At 36.3% G+C, this 25,956-nt stretch overlaps 2 protein-coding genes across 3 annotated transcripts; one reads left to right on the forward strand and one right to left on the reverse strand.

Moving 5' to 3' along the window:
- The first annotated feature begins 392 nt into the window (after positions 1-392).
- Positions 393-8,293, forward strand: LOC113112694 (mini-chromosome maintenance complex-binding protein). 2 transcript variants are annotated; one of them, XM_026278467.1, is made up of 16 exons: positions 393-566; positions 746-831; positions 1,159-1,299; positions 1,469-1,510; positions 2,138-2,230; positions 2,354-2,483; positions 2,637-2,791; positions 3,029-3,126; positions 3,215-3,384; positions 4,241-4,364; positions 4,512-4,629; positions 4,735-4,900; positions 6,577-6,710; positions 7,262-7,426; positions 7,913-8,001; positions 8,088-8,293. In XM_026278467.1, exons 1-16 carry the CDS (start codon positions 509-511, stop codon positions 8,212-8,214), a joined length of 1,896 nt encoding a protein of 631 aa, XP_026134252.1. In that variant the 5' UTR covers positions 393-508; the 3' UTR covers positions 8,215-8,293. The 2 variants fall into 2 exon arrangements, with proteins under 2 accessions (XP_026134252.1, XP_026134253.1); XM_026278468.1 differs by having other exon boundaries at positions 2,141-2,230.
- A 17-nt stretch (positions 8,294-8,310) lies between these two features.
- LOC113112693 (phosphatidylinositide phosphatase SAC2-like) lies at positions 8,311-24,684 on the reverse strand. Its single transcript, XM_026278466.1, is given in 21 exon segments — positions 8,311-12,092; positions 12,636-12,723; positions 12,906-12,930; positions 12,932-13,035; positions 13,120-13,193; positions 13,296-13,367; positions 14,244-14,442; positions 14,535-14,652; positions 15,578-15,706; positions 15,931-16,051; positions 16,165-16,242; positions 16,357-16,481; positions 17,169-17,236; positions 17,508-17,687; positions 17,770-17,968; positions 18,416-18,472; positions 19,343-19,510; positions 19,760-19,888; positions 20,627-20,763; positions 21,815-21,895; positions 24,255-24,684. Coding segments are annotated over 21 exon segments (3,369 nt in total). The 5' UTR covers positions 24,352-24,684; the 3' UTR covers positions 8,311-10,972.
- Between the last annotated feature and the right edge of the window lie 1,272 nt (positions 24,685-25,956).

Here is a 25,956-nt window from a genome sequence, read left to right on the forward strand (position 1 = left end):
GAAATAAAAACAATTATCAGTTTTAACTTCAAATATGTACAAACATAATGCATTAATGTACACGAATAGTTCAATAAATGTCAAACTTTAGGCATTTTATGCAAACTCTTTTAATCAATCATTTTGATACATAAACAAATAACTTACTATTAATATAATATTATTAACGTATAACAATTTCGTATAACTTATTATTTTTAATAATATTAATATTAATAATAATTATCTATATCTAAATACATGCATAAGTGTATACATATTTTTTGTAGAATTTTTTTACTTTTACTTTATTGCTAGAGCCATTAAACATATCGGTGAAATAGAACCGTCTAGACTAGCTAGGGCTGCGAAGAAAAGAACGTTCATGCGCCGTGGTCACGTGGTAGTTTTTATGACGCAATTTTCCCGCCACGGTGTGTTGTGCGCTGCTGAACTCTGAAACGTGTTTTGCATCAACAAGTCAAAGGAGTATTTTAGTATTAAAGTTTGTGTTCAAAATTCCGCAGCGATGCCTACGGTTCATGACTGGATCAATAACCCACTGGGTGTTGTTGATGGGCTGTTTGGTAAGACGCAGTAGTCAAAAGATACTTTTTGATACAAATGCATGTAACGTTAGAGCATGTGACCGTCATGACCTGCTACGCTTTGTAAATCAGTTTCCATGTAGTAGCCTGCATTACATTGTGAATAATCATGTATAAATACATTTTCTAAAATGTGGCTATGCTTTGTGTCCCTTCAGCCCAGAGTAACTCCTGTCCAGACTGGGAGAAGAAAGTTGTGGAATATTTCAAAGAGAAACTGAAACTAAACGACGCTCATACATGGGTAAAGTCAGCTGTTACAATCTTATTTCCTCGGACATTTGATGTATATTGACACATTAATTATGCTGTATTCTTGCAGAAATAAATGAAACCGTGCGCTTATCTTTAGGATAATGGCTAGCCCTCTGTGTGCAGATATGAGGTGTGCTTTTTGACGGATGACATAAATATCATGCAATAAACCGGTTCTTTTGCCATAAGAACTGGTGTGGGCGTAATCTAGCATGTTATTTTTTTTTTACAGCTGTGCGTAGTTAAATATGGCCTTGTGGTGATGGTAATGGGTTTAGTGAGAGATTAGACCTCAAGCTCATCTGTTTTTTTCCAGGTTCCATCTCTGAATGATGTTCCCCTGCACTACCTGAAGCCTAACAGTCTCGTGAAGTTTCGTTGCATGGTCCAGGATATGTTTGATCCAGAATTTTTCATGGGTGTTTATGAGACGAGTGATCCCACTTCAAACTCAAAAGTACGTACTTTTAAACATGTCTAATAGAAATGCATCTGCGTAGGTATTTTTTTAAAACTCAATGAGATGCATAACAACAAAAGCAGCCGGTTTTCCACTTTGGATGTTTTGAAATAATACACATAAGAAAGTATTTTTGAATAATTTCTGAACTTGTTCTTACTCGCAGCAGGTGAAATGTGGAAAATACAAAGATATTACAGAGGGTGGGGTGAGTAAATATTTGGCTTGTTAACATGTAAACACACACCAGTGTATTTATATGCTAGGTCTGGAGAAGTTGTTTCATATTTATTTCAGATCAAGCTTATAGGTGTGTTAAAAGCATGTTTCTATTATGTTCAAAACCGGGTTACAATTTTTATGGTAGGGGTCATATTGACCTTTATTTGATTAAATAAAAATGAACTAAAAATTACAATATGAAAAACAAGCCAAAAGAAACAGGTAAAACGCAAACCTCTAACATTAATACTTTTCACACATTAGAAAAATATAAGAGTGATTTTTAAATTGATTTTTCAAAACTATCAAATATTTATAAACATTTATTTGTTCATAAAAATGTGAATATTCTAAACATGATTACTTTACAAAAGTAAAGTACTAAATATATCAAAATAAAAAAAGCTCTCTGTGCAGTTGTCTTTAAAGTTGACCCACAAATATCATAATTGTAATAGAAATATTGTACCAACATTTTCAGGCATTTTCATGACCCAAAATAAAGTCACAAAATTTCAAGAAAAACATCATAGGTTAACCTGTATTCAAAATGTAATGACCTGCAATATAATATTAGGGTAAAATAAACATAAGCAACTGGACTCTATATTAGCAGGTGGATTTCAACTCAAGAAACACAGTTACTTCAGAGAGACAGACCTTTTATTGTGTCCCCATCCCAGGAGAATCTCAATGGGTTAAGGAAATATCCTTCACATGAACCCAGAAACTGGTCTTGTTTACACTTCAGATAAGTTTACACAGCATTTGATTAGTAGTTTTCTTGTTTACCAAAATGAAAGTTAAACCATCTTTAACAGCTCAGAACAGCTACGCAGGTACCAGTCAGGTACGAGTGGTGCCCTCCACTTCCTATGTCCCAAACAGGCATAAGCGCAGCTATGAAGAGGACGATGAGATGGACACGCAGCCCCAGCAGATGAAAAATATTAGTCAAGGTAAGAAAGAAGTCTGAAGAATGCCGTTCCAGTGAGTGTGTCGCCATTTTTTTTAAATCTATCATTTGTTCAAGATTAGTTTAGATTCTAAGATTTGTTCTTTTATCTATCATGTGCTCAAGATTGAAAATGATTTTCATTTGTCTCGAACAGGAGCTCAGAGCTCTGCAGAGTCTCATGGGAACATTGAGTCGAAGCGTCAGGAGACCGAAGCTCCCAGCCACGACTCGTCTCCATCACACTGCACATCCAGTCTGGACCTCAACTTCCCTTTGCCTGGAGAAAAGGGCCCAGCCTGTCTTGTTAAGGTTGAACTGTTCCTTTATCTTAAACCATCATCTTGACACACTCTGAATAAAAGTTTTTTTTTTTTTATTGATTGACATTAATGCACACTTTTTAGACTAACACTGTAATCAAGTTGTCTTGAGCAGGTACTTGTTAACGTTGTCACTTCTTTGCAATAATATGATGGTTCGCTCTACTGAATTGTTCCCCACCTACACAGACAGCAATGTAACTCTGCCATCCTCTGTAATTGGCAGGTATATGAGGATTGGGACGGTTTCAAACTGAATGACATGTTGGAAGTATATGGCATCCTTTCTGTGGACCCTGCCTTGAGCGTGATTGCAGATGAGAGGTATTCTGAGCATCATTTTGGAATAGTTGTAATAGTAATAAGGGCTTTTGTAAAGATAAACTGTAATATATTTGTTTTATGTCTTCAGAGAGGCGTCTTCTCTGTTGGACCCCACAGAAGGCATGGAGACTGTGGAGGAGCAAAGAGTTCACAGCCCACCAGCATCCCTTGTACCACGACTGCATATGCTGTATGCACAGCCTCTAGTACACAATAACCCACTACTGCCCTCTAGTGTCTTGGAGAATAACGGCGACTGTAAGAAATTACTCTTAAGGACCTGTAACAAGGATCTTTTTATTAGAATTTGTATTATATATTCAGTTTTCATTTGACATTTTTGTTCATTTTTCATTTATATAGTTGGTAACACTGTGCTTAAAGCCTTTATGAATGCATGATAAAAAAATTTTTTAATGCATTGATTGTCTTGTAATGCACCATATACTGCATTGTACAATATCAGTTAATACATTACAACACTTATCAAGTCATTGTTACACTATGCATTTTAAATTCAGTTATAATTAATTGACAAGATATAATACAACACACATTATGAATAATTGCAATGCATTATAACCTTTAATAACCCTTTATAATGGGCTGTAAGTTTTACCATATTTATTTTAATATTTTTATTTATCTTCAGTTTATATACTTAGTAAATACTAGCTTTAATTTTAGTTATTTCAGTTATAGTAATTGTATTTCTTTAACTTGGTTACCAAGGCAACATTTCTAATTTTCATGTTTCATTAGTTTTTTTATTTAATTTAATGTTTGTATAATTTTATTTCAGCTTTAAGTAAATAAGAATGATTTTTAATAGTTTTAGTTAACATTTAACAACACTGGTGTAATAGGAGTTAAATAGAATTATATTAAACAAAAATATTGTCATGAAGATTAAAATAAGAAAATCGATTTTCTTAATTGTTCATTATTTATTTGGACATGTAGTGAGCACTAATACATTTCAAGAAATATATATATATTTTTTTATCAAAGTTATTTAGAATCAAACTGGCAGCAACTATTGAACTTCTGTATGATGTCAGCCGTACTGTCCAAACAGTTGCTGATGTTGTATATGTGTGAATGCTGTCTCCAGATTTAAGCAGTGTTCTTGGGGAACTGGTTTCAATCAGAGCAGAGCTGCTCACTTACCTCACACATGTCCTGTTGGGGGATTCACTCGCTGCAGAGTACCTCATACTCCATCTCATCTCTAATGTGTACGTCTCTCATTTCTGGTTTCTGGAGTCCGTTTAAGTTCTAGCACAAATTCAGTTATTAATATTGCTTTTGTGGCATTGTGTGGAAAGTCCAGTGCCTTCCTTCAGACTACACATCATAAAGTTTGCACTGTGTTTTTATTGTAGATACAGCAGACGGGATGTTCTTCCTTTGGGAAAATTTACCTTGAATCTCAGTGGCTGTCCTCAAAGTTCTTCATACACTGAGCATCTCTACACAGTCATCCAACAGCTTGTGCCATCTGTAAGTGATCTAGATTTTTGATCTCTTTTTCTGTACTTTTATAAATCTTTGTAAATAGTAGTAGTATTACTTATACTTTAAAACTTGATTTCCCTTTCTTGCTAGTCATACCGGCTATGCATGAGCCTGCATAACATGAACAACCAGAGGATGGTGCCCCGGAAAGATTACACGGCTAACCGCCTGGTGAGTGGGACTCTTCAGCTGGCCAATAACACGTCATTGTTTCTGGATGAGACACAGCTGGAGCAGGGCCAACTGGACACCACAGGTGAGAGCACTGATTATCGCTGGGAAAAGCACTGTGCTGACTAGATGTACAATAGGTCTGACACCACTTGGGCTACATTTACATGCAACCTAATAATCTTACCTAACCTAAGGAAGGGATGAACCACTTTGTACATGGAGGTTCTTGCTTCCATTAAAGCTCGAGATGATTTATGGATCATTCTCATACAGTGTTTGGAATAACGACGTTTAAAAGAATGGCGTTAGGTAACAACTTAATTTTTTCAGTAACGGGGTAATTAAACTAATTACTTTTCCCGTCGTTATAACGCTGTTAACATTACTGGATGTTAAATGCAGTGCGTTACTAAACTATGTAATACGAACGCACACCTGGCTCACACAGCGAGTGAGGAGGTGGGTTAATAACGAGATAAGCGATTATGATTGGCTAAGGCAGTCATGTGTTTCATGGTAGCCAATCAGAGTCAGTGTTTTTATGCCAGCGGCGTCAAACACACACACGCACGCGAGATTTGCAGCAGCAGCAGAGATGGCGAGTCAGGATCAATCCGATGAAAAGTTGGCATTTTCCAGGTGTACGTGCATGTAATGTGTACATGTAATATGTGACACACGCATCTACAAAGTGGCCAAAAACACTTTTCTTACAAAGATAATACTTGGAAGTGCAGGATGAAACTCTTGCTGTCTGTTGACGTGCAATAAATATTGAAAGTTATGTAAAATCTTTGACATATAGCAACTTTTTTTTTTTTTTTTTTTTTTACAGTAACACAAATAGTTACTTTCCCTGGTAACGATTTAGTTTTATTATAGAGTAATTCAGTTACTTACTCAGTTACTTTTTGGAACAAGCAGTGAGTAACTATAACTAATTACTTTTTAAAGTAACGTTCCCAACAGTGTTCTCATATCATTCTGGAGAACATGATCAACAGGTTTTAGACTTTACACAAACCTGTGGAGTTCATGCAGATTGAGTGCTGTTGTCATTGGCAAAAGAGAGACATTCTGAAATTCATGTTCATTTTTCAGTTCGACTTTTAACTCCAATTAAGTAAACTGCTCATTAAATAATTTATAATGTAAAAAGTTTGTACTCCATATTCATATTGAGAGATGGCAATGTCTCACTTTTAAACTCAACCATGTGAGCAGTAAGTCTATTGTTTGTCAAGAAGTGGCTGCTTGTGGTTTTGACATTTATGTATTATTAGCAATCATTTATACTGAAATGTACATAAACCTAATTGGTGTTATGCCAAATTTACATTGCAGAGGTACCACAGACGTGCTTCTAAAGTGGCATTTAGGTGTCTTTGCACAGACTGTTTAAATGCTTCTCAGAGGTGCATTTACACAGCAGTTACAACTGTCTATTTTAATAATTTGATATTGTGATAAGGTGGGTCAGAGCAGGCTTATTTTAATCTTGCTTCTATGCAGCATTGTGAATTTTGAGCAGGCATAGAGCAGTCCTAACTAGGCTTGAGAGTCACCATCAGTAACCTTGACATTCTGTGTTCAGATCATTACACTTATCTAATCTCTGGCAGAGATATTTGCGTGCCCAAAGGAAGAGTAAACATTTCCTTTCAGACTGTATTGCTCTGGGTTGTTCAGTCGTTGTATTTATCTTACGAGTTGTTCATAGAGACACAATTCTTTGTGAACTGTCTATCCTGGGTGTAGGTGTGCGAAACATCACCGCGCTGGGGAACCTGATCTCCTGGCAGAAGGTTGATTACGACTTCAACTACCACCAGATGGAATTCTCCTGCAATATTAACGTGCTCATCACATCTGAGGGCCGATCGCTCCTCCCGGTAAGAACATCAGGCCTGAGTGTTTTCTTCAGTGTTTTAATATTCAAATATTTACCACATCTATTTGGCTGGATTAGATAGTCTGGCATCTTAATTTTCAACAAGTTAAAATGACTTGGTTGAATGCCTCTCCCATGGGAGTTGTTTCCATCGGCAGTTGTAAAGACACCCTAATTTTCCATTACAGTCCACAGGGTTGTCGTCAACTCCCTGGCTGGGCTCTAATCGTGGCTTTGCCGTGATGCTAACAGCGTGTGGAATGTGCTGTGCTATTCCTGTATGTCAGCTCTCTTGTTCCCATGGTGGCAACTCTACCAAATGGACATTAGAGGGAGAGGCCAAGACAGACCACTTATTTAATGGCATGAAGCTCAGATACAGTTGTTTTTTTACAGTTTAAAAAGGCACTGAAGGTTTATTAAAAGTAGTTCCCTGACATTGACAAATGAGAACTTGAAATACAAGAGCTCAGTCATTTTAAAAACGAAGCCCATTATAAAGTGCAACTTTTAAATGAGTCCTTGCAAAGAATTTCTTCTTTGCTTTCTCAGTCTGACTGTCAGGTTCACCTTCGGCCCACCCTGAACCCACCTAACCTGGAGGAGTACCTGAGCGCCGTGCGGGTGGCGCAGGTTCCATCTCAGCTCAACAAGTATCGCATTTATCTGAGTGTGGCACGTGCTCTGAACTACACCATTTCAGATGAGATCACAAAGGTCAGCTTCTTCTCGTCAACTTTATTTTTATAGTGCTTAATACAATACAGATCATTTCAGAGCAGCTTCACAGTAATACGAAAATTACAATTTAAATGTTGCAAAGCTCTTTAGCTGTGACAAGATTCAGCTCGAGTCAGTTCGGTGTTAATTCAGTTTAGTTCAGTAATAGTGCAAAGTTAATCAAATTATGAAACCAGACTAATACAGAAGATGCAGCTCAAGTCAGTTCAGTGTTGCGTAGTTCATCAATTATGAAATGAACGTGATTCAGTTATAAAGCAGCTCTACAGAAGACAATTGTCATTATACAGCACAATTTAGTTCCAGTTTAGTCCGTGCAGTCAGACTGATAATTTTGCTGAATATTAAGTTTCTTTAAACCTCAAACGACCGTGGCAAGGAACCAAAACTCCAGTGGAGTAAAAAAAATTGATATGATTGTTCATCATGATGATATTTTTTGCCTTCGCTCTTGATCTATAGGCAGTAGAAGAGGACTTTGTAGAGATGCGAAAAGATGACCCTCAGAGTATGTCTGCGGAAGACCTCCATAGGCTGCTGGTTGTCGCGAGGTGAGTCTTGAATTGCGCTTTCACTACTAATCTAGTTATGTTATCCACAATAAGACATTGAAATGCTAATTTGGATTCTGTTTCAGGTTGCTCTCATTAAGTCACGGGCAGAACACACTGTCTAGAGATGGCTGGATGAAAGCCAAGCAGCTTGAGGCTTTGAGAATAAGTAGAACACCGCAGAAGAAATGTGTGAATGGAAATGAGCCTTAAAATATATTACTACTTACATATAATTCAACAGTTTCATACTCATTTGTATTTTGGATTAAAAGTTAATGTTTTCATATGACTTCTTGTACAGTTCAGTTTTTTTTTTTTACTTCATTTTACATGTGGAAAACCTTGGTGAAGATTATTCAATTTAGTATTTGATACTTTCTGTATTAACATTTATATGGAGATGCAAACATGTGACAAAGAATACCTGCCTTACAGCAAATATGTACACTTATGGCACAAGGGTATAAGGAAAAATAAAGTTTTGAGAACTTTGTATATATAGTCTTATTAAAAATGTTGGATAGCACTTCACAATAAAGGTTTCATTTGTTAATTAGTATAGTACATTAGTTAACATTTACTATTACATTATTAAAATGTAATATCAAAATACATTCTAACACTTAAGGGCCTTGTTATTCTGATGTATTACTAGGAGTTAAAATCATGCAGTTAAAAACAGCTTTACATCAAGGTTCATCAGCATGTTTAGAGTTAGAGATAGCAAAGGCCTGAAAGTGCCAGTGCTGACAAGTTCATGTTGAATGTCTTGGGAAGTTTAACACCAGATTATTCTTCTGTTATGTGACTGAATGAGTCACAAACCTCTCAGACTGCCTCTGAAATGCAAAGAATGTAATAAAGTGTAGCTCCAGGCAATTGTGAGGTCTTCTCTGGGAGGAGCCAGATACTGACACTGTAAGGAGAGGTTACAGTGAGATCTGAGTGCTAGGAAAAACATTTCTCAAGTGATATCTGCAGTGTTAAGTGAGGAAAGACTCTCCAACTGTTAAAATAAGATAGTGAACACTTATATTCTAGTTCATTTGTAATCAAAGTTGTAAATAACTCAAAATTACAGTTTTGTTTAAATATTTACTTAAAAATTCTCCCAGGCACATCCCATAACATTTTAAAATACAGCAGTTTACATTATTATTAACATAGGAAAATACTGGGGAATAAGCTTGAGAACATTAATTTTGAATAAATACTTTGCAATAAGATGTTGGGTACAATGGTTGAAAATTCACAAACATTTATGGAGGACAACATTCAAATGGGAAGAAGCTGAAAATGAATCCCAAACAAAAGACTTACATGAAATACAATACATGTCAGTTCAGTTACAAACATTGAAAATAAAAAGTGGAAAAGCACTTAAGGGGGAACAACCACAAGGACAGTGCAAGTCTTTATGCATAGAAATTAAAAAATTATACACAACCAAAAACAAGAGGAATGTTTATCAAGATTCTCAGCATAAAACTCTGCCAAAGAAGAACATATCAAGTTCAAAGCAAAAAACAGTGAAGTCCAGTGCATGCCATCTTAAATAGTAAAAAAAAGGGGTCTGTAACAGGAGTCAGCATACTACTACGCTTGTATTTTCGATATTGCGTAACAGCCACCATATATTAAAGCTCAGACAGTTCCAATCTCAGAAGGTTATCAAAACCACGTACCAGCTCCAGGAATGTCTGAATGTGTATGCACTGCAAGAAGATTGGGTAACCTGCTGCCTTGCACAGTACTCTATGCTACAGTACATGTGAGAGAAAGACAAGAAATAACGTTTGTGAGAAACTAAGATCATAGTGGATTTGAAAAACTGTGGCCCAAAGAACTGATAAACCAGCTCTAAAAGCAAAGATAACATTCTTGATGTTCACGTGAGATCACAGTGCCTTATTCAGACCTTTAATATTATTTAGCCCGTAAGATATTGAACTATTTCAGAATCTCTTGATGCACACAGATTAATCCCACAGGATCTTCACTTAAACAACAGTAATTAATGCTTAAACTAGGATCCACTGGATATCACTGGTAAGGCTTGATATTTTTTCCAATATCACTATAATATATGGGGTAAGGCTTCAAAAGCTGATCTAATCACTTCTCAATTCAGAACCAAATAACCTTCATGCCAAATCAAATTTAAATTTACAGCATAGATATAGACAGAACATAAATGTAACCTGAATGACTCAAAAGAAAACAGATTTATAGGTAGACTTGTCAAAAACCTGCTTTTAGTCGTCTGCTAATGCTATGAAACGAACGTTTTGTTTGACCAAATGATTTAGTTGCATGATTGCATCAACAGAGCCCAAAAGAACTGGAGGCGTCTTGTTTCCATCGACTATGATTATAAACTGAAGGACATGTAAATATAATTTTGTCTATAAACATCTTAATTGGAGAGTTTTAAAAGCAACCGCTACAGGACTTAACATACAATACTTACAGTTGAATAATATTATTTGACCATAGATCCTATACAGCTACTCTGGTCCTATTTTGGTATATTTTTATGACCAACACCACATCAAATATATCCAAATAACTGTACGGTCTGGTTGTCTAACGTGAAATATTAAGCCGCCCACTTATCTATATTCAAATCGGGAAAGGTTTTAGCTACAGCTTCGACAGCCTGTGAATTTCACTGCACAAATGGGGTCACATGACGTATCTATGGGCTTGGGTCTCGACATGCAATTAAACTTGCCTGTCCTAATCTAACTCACAGTTACTTCTTAACATGCAAAACAGAGATGTTCAAGATTCGACTCAGGTTGGGTTAATCTTAGACGCACTACTTACTACTCAACACTGGTTGTAAACTTTGGTTTTGTTAACTGGAGGGGAAATTAGGGATTGTGGCTTGACTTTTGTGAGTGTATGCTACTGTTACTGTACTGGAAGTCACCAACTAATGCTACAAATACATCTGCTAAGCACGTTATATCTGAATGATCCTTGTCTGGCACTGTGTAAACATGGCTCGCAATTCATTCTGTTGGGTTTCGTTGACGGCGTCTGGTTCTGGGCTTTTCTGTACTTTTGCTACAGCAAAGTTGATGCCTTGGGTAAGTCCGGCCTGGGTAAAACTAGCCACCTGCACCATGGAGCTTCTTATCTTCGCGAAAGGTGACACTACGCGGGTTCCATTGCCATCTGCAGGGGAGGGTCCTGTGACGCCTTCCAGACTCTTTTGTGACCCACATGATGTGGCAGAGCCTGCAGGCTGAACAGTCAGGACATTAGCCCCATGGATAGAGGACTCTACCTCAAGCTGAGATGGGCGAGGAAGCTGCTGTTGGGAATTTGAAGACCCCAGCTTTGTGTCTGGAGCTGAGGAGGCTTGATGCGCTTGAGGTTTGGGTGCTGAAACCACTTCCTCAAACACCTCTATTGGTTTGGTCTTGGCATCCTGGACAAACTGGTGGCAGTACGCATTGATAGGTGTCCCGAAGTCAATCAGGATGGCTTCCTCTGCCTCCGAGGCAGCCCCAGGAGACTGGCCATCCGGCACAAGTGACAAGCTATCTGGTGTCTTTTCATCACAGCCTGTGACTCGGATGACAGAGGGCACCGCAAGCTCGACGCTGCCAATTGACTGCGAGCGACTGCCAAGTCGCGGTGCAGATACTACAATTCCACAGCTTGGAAGCACGTAGTCTACGTTTTCCCGAGAGCCTGAGCAACGATGCTCGTCAGAGTTGTATGAATCAGAATCAGAGGAAATCTCAGAAGAATGTTCGTTGTTGAGGGCTTTCATGGATGCTGAACCCATACTGCCATCATGAGTCTCTAAACTGCTGTCTGATTTCCAGAGGTTCATATGCAAATTTGGCTTGAGGAAGTTCACTTTTACTTCAGGCTTTGAGAAGGTCCCTAGTTTCCCCAAGGGCTTGAAGTTTCCAATGTTGACGTTAGTCTTTGTCTGCTTTACTTTCTGGTTTAGTGTTGAAAACTTGTTCAAAAGGAAACTTTTGCCTTGAGCCAAACCAGACCCAAGGACTTGGTCCACGGCTTTTCCTTGTATTCCCATTATATCCTCATGTGGTTTGCTGTGTCTCCTGAAACAAAGCAATTAAAAGCAATGAAAAAAACAGCAATCCTACACAATTTCGCTTTGTTAAAATTAGAAGAAAATAAACACATTTCACTGAAACTGGTTTAGTTATTTGTAGTTTTAACATTACACAAAAAAACACATTAAATCAAATGTTCACAAGCTTGATCCAAACCACGTTCATTTTAAAAAATCTGATTTTTGTTGGTTTGTCTCACTTTTTATTGATCAGATCAGATTTCACTTTTTTTCATGTTTATCCATTGTGAAGTAAATATAATCATCTAAAGTCAAATTACTAAAGTCTCACAGGAACCTACACAAGTTTGCGTCCAGTGCGGACATGCTAGCCGAAAACAGAAGAAACGATCATATCCAGTCACATATGATTTTTGTACAGAAATACAAACTAAATATTTTGGATTATATTTAAGATTAAAAATCAACCCTGCAATGTGAGCAAAGCCTTTGTGTTCTTAGTAAATCAGGTAATAACCATTAGGCCTTCTGCAGAAAATAAATATTTTTTTGTTTTGTTTCCGTTTACCTCTCTAGTTTCTTCTCAATAACCTGGACATCAAGCCCCATAGCTTGCTTTGTAATACGAAGCATTTCCGCGATGCACTGGAGTGTGTCTGAAATGCAAGCAAACAATCCAACAAGTGCAGAGGAAAGGATAAATTATTCAACAAACACAAAACCCTACTTCAGCATACAGACAGCCAAGTTGTATCTCTTACCAACTGAGCCCATAATATGTTAATCACAGAATTATGCAATACAGTGGCGCAACAAATCATGGTATCCCAGCACAAACCTTTTCCATCATCATCTGGATTTCGTTGTGACAGCCCTCAGCGTATGAAAGTAACCGCTCATCTCCCCGTTCTTATAGTGCAGCCGCATGCAGCAGTATTTAGGCTTTCCAAAAAGAGTCGGTTCTGGACCTTAAAAAGACAAACATTGGCAAAATGTCCGGATTTATTTAATTGGACAAAAATGACACCCACAAGTTATCTACAAGCTCTTACCAATTTCGATCTTTTCAAGTCCTTCTAAACTTAGTCTCTGGTACTGGTTGACTTTGTCCGCCTCCTCATCATAACTAAACCGCAACAGCAAAAAGTGAAGTGGCATTACTGAACCAATGGCAAGAAAAAGGATTTCTTATTTTAAAATCATAAACATTGGGAGAAATTGCACTTACTAGGCTACATAATATGCACAGTTGGACAAAAGCAAAAGAACGTCAACATCTTTGTGGGTGGCATCTATAAGACTGATAGAGGGAAAAACTGTATAAAAGATCAACATCTTGAAAGAGAGGCCAACAAAAAGTACCATTAAACCCTGGAGAAAGACAAACAATAGACAATGCTGCAATGACATTTTACTAGAATTTCTCTCTGACCATAATAGATCATGCTTTATTTGAGTATATCTTGTGTAAACATTACCTCAAATAAGCATTACATATGGACAGAGCTATCCCTGTGCACAGATTTAAGATGATTCCAACCCAATCAGTAAAAGTTTTCAGGCATCTTTCACCATGACCTACCACCAAATAAGATACTCAAAAGAATGGAGGAAATATGGCTCCCTCGCCCAAACAATTATTATACAACCAAATAGGAAAAAATATGAAAAACAATTTGTACAAGTACCTCTGAGCCATTGACAATAAACTGTAGGAGGAAGAGTAAACTAACAATATAAATGTTTAAATCAAGCTTTATAAAACATTTTTAATAATAGATCTCCTGAACTATTACTGTAGTTTTATTTTATTAAATGTTTAATATTATTGTAAGTAATTTTATTCTCAAGTTGTAATAAATATTTCCAAATAAATAAAAAAAGAAAGGAAATTACCATTTTAAGGGGCTGTTAACACAGAATGCATTCCACTGTGCTGCTTTTTCATTTTTCTCTTGCGTTAGACAGATGCTTGAGCATGATATAGCATTCTAAAAGTTAAAAAGGTTCTTTAAAAAAGGTTATTTTCATTTAACTGCCATCTGTCTTGCATTTTTTTAACACAAGAATGCCTTCTGTGTGAACAGTCCCTTAATCTTCTGAAACCACATCATACAGTTTGCTTGAAATGAGATCTCTCTCCAAAGCACTGCATGATGATGTGGAGGGCTCTCACCTTGGATCACAGTCGATAAGTAGCCATCCACTGTGAAACTTCTCGTCATCAGGGAGCAGCAGCTGCATGTATGTCTGCAGCAGGAAGCTGACCTGCTCCTGAGCTCCTCTTTGGCTCTCCTTCTCTTTCTCCTCATGCTCCTTCTCTTTGCTGAAGATGGAGTACAGGTCTTCTGTTACTGGAAGGCCCATCATAAGGTCTGGGAGGAACGGAGATACAGTAAATGCATATGAGGCACTATTCTGGAATATTAGCATTGTGTACCTAAGATGGAGAATTCCTCATACTGACCAATGACTGCCTGCCGGTAGGCATCTCTGAAGCGGTTTAGATAGTACCGATTAGCTGAGTTCACACCATCCTTCATCACCCCCGCTAACTTTCGCTCTCCTGTTCGTGTGAAATCGCCCTACACAACAGATCGCATACATCAGAAAAAAGCTGACAAACTACTTGGGTGGTCATCACTGTCCTTCTTCAGCTATAAGATTAAAAGCTTTAGTGTCAGTTTTTACTCCGTAGAGAGATGCTGAGGGAATTACTTTAGGTCCCCCAAATTAAACAACATCATTATTAAATAGTATTTTTTCATATTTTATAAAGTGTGTATGTTTATTGCTTGAGTTATCTTTTTTACATCCATAAAATAAAATAATAAAAAAGTGTATATATATATATATACACACAGACACACACACACCTATATATATATACATACATACACATAAACAATTTATAGAATTAAAAGCAAAATGTATTTAATGATTTCTTTTGAAGAAAAAAAGTTTATAGAATTTAAATTATATTTTTAATAATATATATGGTTTTAACTATTTTAATATATGTGTGTGTTTATATATTATACAAGTCTCTTTCATACATCAGTCCCAAAATTTACACAACTTTGAGAAAAAAAAAACATCACAATCAACATTTCTTAAAAATATATATGTATATATGTGTGTTTACATATACTTATAAATATACACTGTACACATACAGATTATGTTAACACATATACACACACACACACTTAAAAATAAACTGTAAAACCCATATATTATGTAAACAAATTTATATTTTGGGTGCGATTAATCACAATGAATCGATTTGACAGCACTAATATTATATAAATAAATATATATATAAATACAATTAATAATTCATTTCTATACTACTTATATGATTTATTCAATACAGTCACTCACAATAAGACAATCAGTTAAAAGATTGACTTGTCAATCTGCAAACTAGACACTACATGCTGACAGATGGTTATGTAAATGGACAATGGGGACAGCATAAAATCAATGGCAAGCATTTAGTCTATTTACCTTTAGGGCAGCTGTGCCAGCATACTGACGGCTAATGGTGTCTCCATTGTTGGCCCACATCACCTGATAGATCCTGTAACACTTGAGGGGCAGTGGCTGCTCGGGAGGCATTACACCAAGTTTTTTCAGCTGGAACCAAACAGATCAAAAGACTCTTTGAATGTACCGGCATACTGAGAGCAGCTGAGTGAGGCACTGTTCTGTCGCTGCAATATGGCAGTGCTCCTAGAAGCCACAGTTTTATTTACACCTTAAGGCATTTAGCACATTATCTTCTACATAACAACTTGAATTTTTATGTGTGAATTTATCTGTGTGTGGAGTGTTCCAATCTCAAAGGTGAATTTGAATACCTGCTGTTCCATGACCACGCGGGCAATAGCTGCCTGTACCACATTAGTTCTGTCTAAGCAATCCATGCAGTTAACCCGGAAGATGCCTTCCTGTTGACAGATGACTCCTGCTTGGTCCACCCTATTTGCAAATCAAAGCAGATAGATATTACATTGGACATGATATTAACTTACTCGGAAATAAAAGCGGTTATTATGAGAGAATAAGGACTTCAGAGCAACTGAAAGACTCACCAGGCCCATCTCATGTCTGTGATCATGTCAGAGATGGCATCAGTCAGAGTCTGCACATTCTCAAACTTCATTCCTCGACTGGGAAGTGACAAAAGAGAAAATCTGCTGTTGAGATTTAACTGTAACAGGCTTCTTTTGTAAAAATGATCAGGATGGGCTGATCTTTAGATCAACAGACTCTGGGGTTCTTACCAGTGCTCGTGGAAGTCAAATGAAACATATGTTAGGTTGGGATTATTGTACAGCAGCACTTGTTTGAGGAAAGCATCACCGATCATCTTTTCACGTCCATTTTGGTCCACTAAATTAATGATCACCTAATGAGAGGGAAAAAAAATCTGTGCTAAATAACTGAAAACATTTTAAAATTATTATACTGAGAAAATAATTATTGCTTATACCACCATTTAAATGTTTATGGTCAGAATTATTTTTTTTTTTATTATTATTATTTTTATTCCGCAGTGACCAATTAAATTGATCAAAAGTTACAGTAAAGACTTTTATTATATCACAAAAGCTCTCCATTTCAAAATAGTTTCCACAAAAATATTAAGCATAACAACTGTTTTCAAATGTTTCCTGATCACCAAATAAGCACATTAGAACATGACACTGATGACTGGAGTAATGGCTGCAGAAATTTCAGCTTTGAATAAATTTCATTTTCAAATATATAAATAGGAAACAGTTATTTTAAATTGTAATAAAAATTAACAATATTACTGTTTTTACAGATTTCTTTTTAATCAAATAAATACAGCCTTGGTGAGCTTAAGTACCTTGATCTTTTATTATATTATATTATATATTTCACTACAAATGTCATTCACACAATTTAGTAATTACACACAATTATAGTCTTATAAAGGAACAGAATGCATTAAAATAAAACATTACAACACTAATCATGTTTCAATATTTTAATTGATTAATAGCACTAGTTTTTATACTTCTAGTAGTATTTCACTCGCTGAATTTGTTATATTTTAAACACACCTTACCAGTTTTTTGTAAATCTGAACTTGCTGTTCAAAGTGAGAAGCAAAAAAAGGCATTGTTTCCCTCTCGCCTGCAACAAAGCACATCTGTGAGATAACGTGGGAAACAGCACTGCAGAAGGATCACAGTAAAGCTCTGAAATATCACCACTAAGCCACAACATTTCCTCTCAGCACTGTGTTCAACCAAGAAACTATGAAAGCAGTGGCATGCCAGTTCCACAGAACATTTCCAAACAATGATTACATTGATGCATCTATAAACAGAAGTGCTAGACTGTGCCATGAGTTAGATCTCATTTATGATTTGAAGAGAGAATCAATCACAGGGATACACCTCACCTTTCTCTATATGGGGTCTGGGGTTATAGCGATACCCAGCTTGGCTCCAAAACACGGGGACAGAGCCTCGCGTTTGTACAAAGGACAGCGTGTGACTGTGCACGTGGATAAGCTGCTCCGTCTCCACATAGTTGGCCACGTGTCCATCAGTATCCACCCCCCTCCGCTTGTAGCGCATTCCTTTAGTGGAGAGCAAATGATATTGTCATATTGACAGCATGGTTAGTAAATATGAATTACTTGCCTTTATTAATTAGTGTACCTGCACGGTGACGGCTTCGTCTGGAGATGAGGGCCACAGTGAAGCGTGGGTGAATATCATCCACACAAGTGGGTTCCTGCAGAGGTGTCTCCGGGCTGCTCCGCTCTTCATCAGAGCTCTCGTTATAGTTTACCACCAGCTCCTCCACTTGCACGAACCCTTGGATAACAGGAATAACCCAAAAGTCCACTTGAGGCACCTGCAAAACAGGACATCTTGTATGATTACCATTCAGGGCTGGTTTGAAAGTGTGTTTCCATCAGCGAATAAAAGTTATAAGTGTAATTCTAAGTGGGAAAAAAAATTGCATTTTTTGAATTTGAAAGTTAATTTTCTGTTTCTCATTTTGTGGCAGAAACAAAAGAAAATAAACCAACAAATGTTAGATGCAAATTCAGAACCTGCAATATATATTTTCATTTTTACTCAGTAAAAAAAAAAAAAAAACTCAGAATTCTGAGGGTAAAACAAGCCAGAATTGTGAGATATTTGCTCCCAATTGCAAGAAATAAATGTAAGAATTGTGAGGGAAAAAAATTGCAATTACATTATTGTATTCCATGCCACAAACAAGATTTAATAGGTTTGCATATTCAAATAATAACAATTAAAAATTCAAGATAATTTGAGAAAAACAGTTTTGAACCTGCAAGTCAATGAGGTCTTTGATCATGTGCTTGTTCCAGAAGAATCTATCATCCACCTAAAGGGAAAAACAATATATTATGTGGATCAGTATTCTGTCTGTTTGTCAGATGGTATGTGTAAATGTTTGTTTAATAGTCTTTTTATTAGAACATCCAGAGAAACAGGAAGTGAGACTGGAAAATCACCTTTATTAAATGTGTTGTAATCATTTTTCTTTACATGTTTTGTTTTAAAAAAAAAATCTTTTTTCAGTTTTAGTCATTTTAGTATATTAGTGTAATTTTTCATCATATATTATATATATATATATATATATATATATATATATATATATATATATATATATATATATAACACACACACACACACATTATATATTTATATGTATGTGTGTATATGTTATTTCAGCTTTATTTCAATTAACAATTATTTTTGATCATTTCGTTTTAATTAACAATAACAACACTTGACCCACTCGCTACCACTTCTTTCCTTCTGTCTTTGTTCATTGTTTTAATGTAGCTGCATCCTCAGAAATAACAGATATGATCTGTTAGCACTCTACTATTTGTCCAGGAAGTGTCTAAATATAATGATCTACTCTTTAAGAAATGAGAAATTAAGCTTGGCTATAAATGTATTTTTGCATCCTGTATGTGTGGGGCGAGTGTAAAACAGTGAGCCACATCATAACTCAAAGCACTTCTTGCTATCTAAAGTATTTACATAACTGTCACCAATATCAATAATTTTAAATCTATTTAGTATCCTCAAGTCAGTCTTTTTCAATCTTTCTTAATCTGTTTGAATAGTGAAAAACGGAAATGGTTAATAAACAACTAATAACTACTTTTAAATTGCAAGAACACTCAGTCTGTAGACATTTACATTTTGAAATATGTAAAATAATAACTCAGCTTCTCACCTTTTTCCACAAGGGCTGATCTGACTTGCCTAACTCTCCCTGTCGCTGAACTGTATTGGTGAGGTCATAGGTTAGGCTATAGTAAAATGAATCCGAGTCCATGAATATCTTATAGAGCTCATCAAGCAGCCGCCTCTCCAGACGTTCCTTCTCTTTATTCTCTTTGACCTGAAAGGCAGGGGAATACTGCATGGGAGTGAACAAACAAAACGAGGTTAAAGAGACAGTACTAAGTTAAAGAGATGACAATTTACGGAAGAATCAGGAGGTTCTGCTTTTACAAGACATTTTCAGATTTTACAATAACCATACTAACATGTCAATGTAATGTCAACAGATTAAGTAAAATGGGAATAGTTAGTCTCAAAATGATTGGTATTGATATCAATGACCGAAATTTCAAAACAACCCCTCAACCTTTTTCTTGATGGGAACGGCAACATTAGATTTGATCTGACTCAGGGTTTTCAACAGAAACTTGGAGTCGTCTGGTGACTGGGTGATCTTCTCCGGTTTGTTGATTCCAAAATGATGCTTTTTACAGAGCTATAATTGAAAGAGAGAAAAAGAATAGTTGACTCTTTTGGTTCTGCTAACTATCTGGTACCATTACAAACCAAGCTGAATAGTTCAATTTGCACCTAGTACAAATGTGGTACAGGAACATCTCCGTTTCCCTGCTCAAAGTCCATCTGTAAAATTCTGCTAAATTAATTCCTGCAATTCAAAAACTGACGGGGTGCCAAGACGTGTACTAAAACTAGCCTGATGCTGATGCCAGCCCATAAAACAGAAAGAACAGCTAAAGACAAACTACACAGGCAGGCTGCTATTCCAAAGTAATAGAGGGCAATTATTCTGTGATAAATGACTCAAGTAGAGATAGCGCGCCAGGAGAATGGATTACAGTGATCTCTGACTGTTTCACTTACATGGTTAAACATCTCCTTTCAATCCCAGAGGCTCTGCTGAGAGACTGACTTCTTAGAAACATCATGCTTCCTCTGGAGCCCCTTAGAAACACACACCACTACTCTTGCACTAATTGTACGTCAGCCATTTACTACACAAGAGGGCTGAAATACTCTTGGGGATTTGGGAAGAAGTTCAGTAAATTCTAACAGGATGCAATAAAGTAATGTCTACCAACTAGGACAATGACAAGAAATGATGGTTGAAATGTTAGAGCAACACATCTATTCATTATCACTTTTGACTTCTATAACAAGTTCAATTAAATCCAGCATGGAGAACATTTTGAAGAAAACAGTCAGCATTAGTCACCTCTAATTCCAGATCCTGTGGTTCATCCTCTGAGAGTGGAATGACTACAATCTTAGTGATCTTGTAGACTTTGTGGTCTCCTGGCAACTGGCCCACCAGTGCCTTCTGGCGAATCAGGATCAGGCCCAGAGGAAGATCTGCCCAAAGGAGCGGGAGTGTGTCATGAGTACAGAGTTCCACACCTTATTTTTCTGCTCTGTCAGGCATGATTCATTCCTATGGCAAACATTCTCATAACAATGACTTCAAAGATAGGCGTGATGTAGTCATGCTTTCACTTAATGTAAATCAATAGATAAAAGCACACTGTGCAGCAGGCAACTCGAAGATGTTTGGCTGGGAAATTGAATGAGCAGCCTGGGTTCTTTGTAGGAATGGTGCAAGGAAATATCAGGTTTGCCCACGGATTAGGTTACGTAAGGCATGTAGAATATGTAGCTTTAAACTCATATGGTTTTTATTTGTGTAGTTTGCCCTGAAAAAACTGCAACCAAGCATTAAAGGTCAACCAGTTATTTTATCCATCAATAATAGTACAAAATGCACCATGCATATACAGACATCAGCAAGGGGTTTCTCTGAAAAAAAGGAAGAGAGACTGAGATTATAATGACATTATACATATAAAGGTTAATATAACCTGTTAACAACGGCTTCTCAAATCAGCCGACGAATGGTGAAATGAAAGTATGATGCATGCCATCATTTCACTTCTGTGAAAAAAATCCCTCAAGACCTTCCTTTTTTTTTTTTTTACCAAGTGAAAGGCATTTGTTTAGTTAACTGGTCTCTATGGAAATGGATGTCTATATGTAGATCTTTAATGAATCCACAATATTCTTTGAATACCATTGTAAATATGGCAATCATTCAAAATCAGTGTATTTAACCTCATAAAGCTACATCAGAACTGATGGGCGTCAAAGCACTAAAAGAGATTTAGAAATTACAAAACAATGATAAACCAAATTAAGCTGATATGTCTGCCTTTCATTATGTTAATCAGTGAGTCTATGGTACCCAGTTCTTCCAATTAAATCAATTAAATATGAATGGTATTTTAGCAATAACAACATTAGAAGTCCGTTTTAGTCCAAGAGTAACCAAATTTATTACAAACATTAGAGTATTAAAATGGTATTCTCATCCTTTATACAGTAAATATACAAGTCTGATGATTAGACTTACCAGCATGAAGCTGTATTTTTCCAATAATACCTTCTACAACGCCCAGACAGACAGGATTCCATGCCAGCAGCAGGTCTGTTGCTGAAAGGGGATGAAAATTAAAGCAATAAGTATTGCAGTTCATAATATATATTTTTATTTATAATCATTACACATACAAATGAACACCTTTGCATCTTTATTATTTCTATTTATACACAAATCCTTTTTTTCAGCACTGCATCTGGGACAGAAGAACCATCAGAGCTTTATTGAACTTTCCATGGTTATGTGGCTGCTCACAATTGATGGCAAAAAAAAACTTTCCAAGGCATTTCTGAAGCAGGTTCCCGACAATCATGACAGCTGACTTGAGTCACCAACTTGCCGAGTAGCTCCTCTTGTGATTTTGGATTATGAATAGATTTGCATCTCATAAACACAAAGCCATTAACTGATGGACTGGAGTCGTGTGGAATACTTGTGCATTATTGAGATGTTTTATTTGAGCATGTGATGTAATGTTAATACATGTAAATTTTCCTGTAATCTGCCATACTTAAACCAACTGGGACTGAATAATAAACACAGTATTAATTACAACAGTTGTATAACCTCACTCAGCCACGCTGGCAACTGTGGCATGATGCATTGTGTTAGGAATTCATTCAAAGGAAGCGAGACTGAACGCATCATGCATACAGTGGAAACCCTTATCCAGTTAAATAATGAAAAAGCACTGCAACCTAAACCCGTTCAGCCTGGCTGCAAGGCACATGGTTAAAAACAACTAGAACTCATCCAAATCTTCACAGGCTGCAATGTCCCCAATACTCTGAGAGATGGACTAGCTGCCCATCTAGTTCTAGACTTGACAAGATATAACAGAAGTGTGGATAGGTAAATATTCTGAAACGAGAGATGACAAAAAGTGGAACAAAGGGTTGCATTGTGAGAGTAAAACACACGTCATGGTTGAGCATGCAAACCATTTTTTATATATATCAAATATGCAATACACATTTAAATAATATTGAAATACTGATTTCTGATAAGAAAGGTTAGAGAAGTGTGTCGGTACCTAGTAAATTATTGGTTTAAAGCCAGGGGAGAAAATTCTCATTTGACTATCTCTACTATGCCGGTGTTCTTTCTGCAGAAGAACAGTCACATGTCTGACTCTTACTTTAACCTTTGCCTTTTAATAGCATAACTATATAATTCCCCTGTGCAACATCTCACAGCATCAGCACTGACCATCATATTTATAAATACATCACTAACAGACATTTAAATATTAATTTACAACTGACATTTTATTTCGGTTTAATTAAGGCCATTTGGTTGTCACTTCTAAGCCCTGTAAACTGGTTAAATATCATTATTATACACAGACGCAGCCTGCACCACTGAGAAAGAGTAATGTCAAACTGGACCCAAAAGTTATCACAATATCAAACAGAGATACATTTTAAGGCAAAAAATATATTTATATATAATTAAATATATAGAGAATATACTTTTTGTTTATTCACAAATTGTCATTGTTTACTCACCCTTTTTTCCAGATAGCACATTTACATCTGATGTCTGTTTAAGATCACTTCATCTGGAAAGCATCTGCTGTGTACAATCATCTGATAAACATCTTTAAGATGTCAGTTTTACATACATTCTAAATCATAAGGTCATAAAGACATTTTCTAGATGCAGAAAAAAACATCTTGCATATGTAAATGCAGAGGTCTCTGTGATGTACGGTACAGGGATTGCATGACTTTCTTCCTTGGAACACGAAAAGAGATTTTAGGCAGATTTATAGAGAATGAAAGGCTTTTACTATTCACTTTCATTATTTGAAGAAAAAAAAGATGAACAAGTAAATAACTGAGCCTGACAGTGCCTAGCATCAGTCTAAAATCTCCTGAAGAAAGGAAGTCATACACGTTTGAAATAACATGGTGAGTAAATAATGACAGAATTCTCATTTGTATGTGAACTATCCCTTTAGTCTCAGGCTGACATCTAAACGCCATTGACCAAAACATACAAATTTTCAAACCCCATTTGATGTAGTAAGAAAAAGGGTTTCTAGACACGACATCCTACCGAAAACATCACCAGGGGTTTGCACTGACAGCCATGTCAACGCACCGCTGCTCTGAAAGTAGGGCAATGAAAACAAAAACAACTGGGCATCTTTCAGACAGCAGCTTCAATCGACAAATAGGAAAACTAACATTTCCATTTCTTTAATGTCTGTGCAACTTCACAATGATTTTAAAGAGCCGACTTCTACAAAAGGAGAAGAAATCTCTCATCTTGTTTCTGGTTTGGAGCAGAGTATACTGACCAGCTATTATGCACAAGAAATGGTAATAATGTAGACAGTGAAAACAGAAACATTGAAACACATGCACACTGCATAACAAAAGTGATTGAGTTGCGGTGTAAGAATTACCCGGTCTCACGGCCATAGATCCATCTTTCCTGCTGCACCACAGCGCATTATCTCCGCTCTGGAGAATATAATGATCTTTAGCTTGAAACAACTCCATGTTCACCAAAACATACGAGCTTCCCGACACCAAACCACTGGATTTGTTCCCGGTCTGAGAAACGAGGAAATGCGGCAGCTCGCTTTTCGTCCACTGACAGTCCCAACAGACGCCAGCTAGCCTGCTAGCTGTGTACTTGTGTAAATGTTTATAATAATCTGATAGAGCATCGTGTCTTTTTGTGAGCTACTGGCCGATCATCGAAAATTAGTCGTCGGTGCATTAATGTCAGTTTCATAAGGGCGATACTGTGGCTCGGAGATGTGCCGGTCTGTCTTGTATTTTCCACTGAGGGGAGCAGCAGCGACTGAAGCAATTTCCTCCAGTTATACACACACGTGACTTCCTCCGTCACGCCGAACAACACCAGAAGTTCATCTGTGACTGAGATGCCCCACCTGCAGTAAGCTACTTGATTTTAATGTAGCCTATTGATTTATGTTATATCGTTACTTTGTAATTCTATTTTGAAGGCACTTATATAACTGATGACCTGATTCAATAATATAATACTGGTGCCATGTCTGAATGGTTGTAAAAGTTGGCATTATTCTAGGCCCAAACCACTGTGCGAAATGAATTATAGGCCTGCAGGGTCTTTAGAATCATTGTGGTGCACCAAATGACTGAAAGAAATTTCCAACTTAAACTAAATTTTGAGGGCTTTGAAGAACAGACTGAGAACGGTTCAAATTGGTTCTCTTTTTAAAACACTTGGAGATTATTGCTTAAGTTAAAAAAGGGATTTAAAAATTAAATTATAGTGTTAAATTAAAGTGAGTTTTTTATTTTATTATTAAGTATTTATTCATTATCAATAACATATTTTTAAGTTTTATTATGAAAAATGTGCAAAAAAATATTTTTACAAATTTGGCAAGAGGCAAAACCTTTGCACAGTTTTGTGCCATTCCGATTAAGTGACAAAAAAATGTATTTAAGGTTTTTTTTTTTTTTTTCTCATTCCGCCGCCCTGGCTTGCGTTTTTGCATGCACACAGGTTCTGTGTGAATGGTCCCTAAAAAAAATCCAATGTTTCCATGGGATTCATATAAAACTATTCAAATGAAATAACCACATAGTAAAATCCTCTTGAAACTTGCAGAATTTATTTCAACTAATTACATAATGCCCTGGACTCATTTTAGTTTTAATAAACTTTTCTTCTGCAAATATGCCTAATAATAAAATGACTAATTTCTTAACTTTTCTGAGATGAATAGCTCACCTTTTTAATCACTGTGATTCAGGCTGACCTGCATGTATAACTATACCTCTCTCTTATAACTGGGAATTCATAATTTGTTTATAAATATTATATTATAGATATATATTATACATATATTAAACATATAAACATATATTATAATATATTATATAATTCTTAAAAAAGTCTTAGTAAGCATAATACTATAATATTGCCCTATAAAACTGTTAGCACTGTAGTAGAATGATATCTAATAATAAGCCATATGATGATCCATATAAAGTTATTTTACACCAGGGGTATCAAACTAAATTCCTTTATAGGGTTAGGGTTATAAAGGAACTGAATTCCTTTATAGGTCTCTGCAGAGTTTTGTTCCAACCCTGCTTAAACACACA

This window comes from Carassius auratus, chromosome 13 (genome assembly GCF_003368295.1).
Source record: "Carassius auratus strain Wakin chromosome 13, ASM336829v1, whole genome shotgun sequence".
NCBI classification, from domain to species: domain Eukaryota; kingdom Metazoa; phylum Chordata; class Actinopteri; order Cypriniformes; family Cyprinidae; genus Carassius; species Carassius auratus.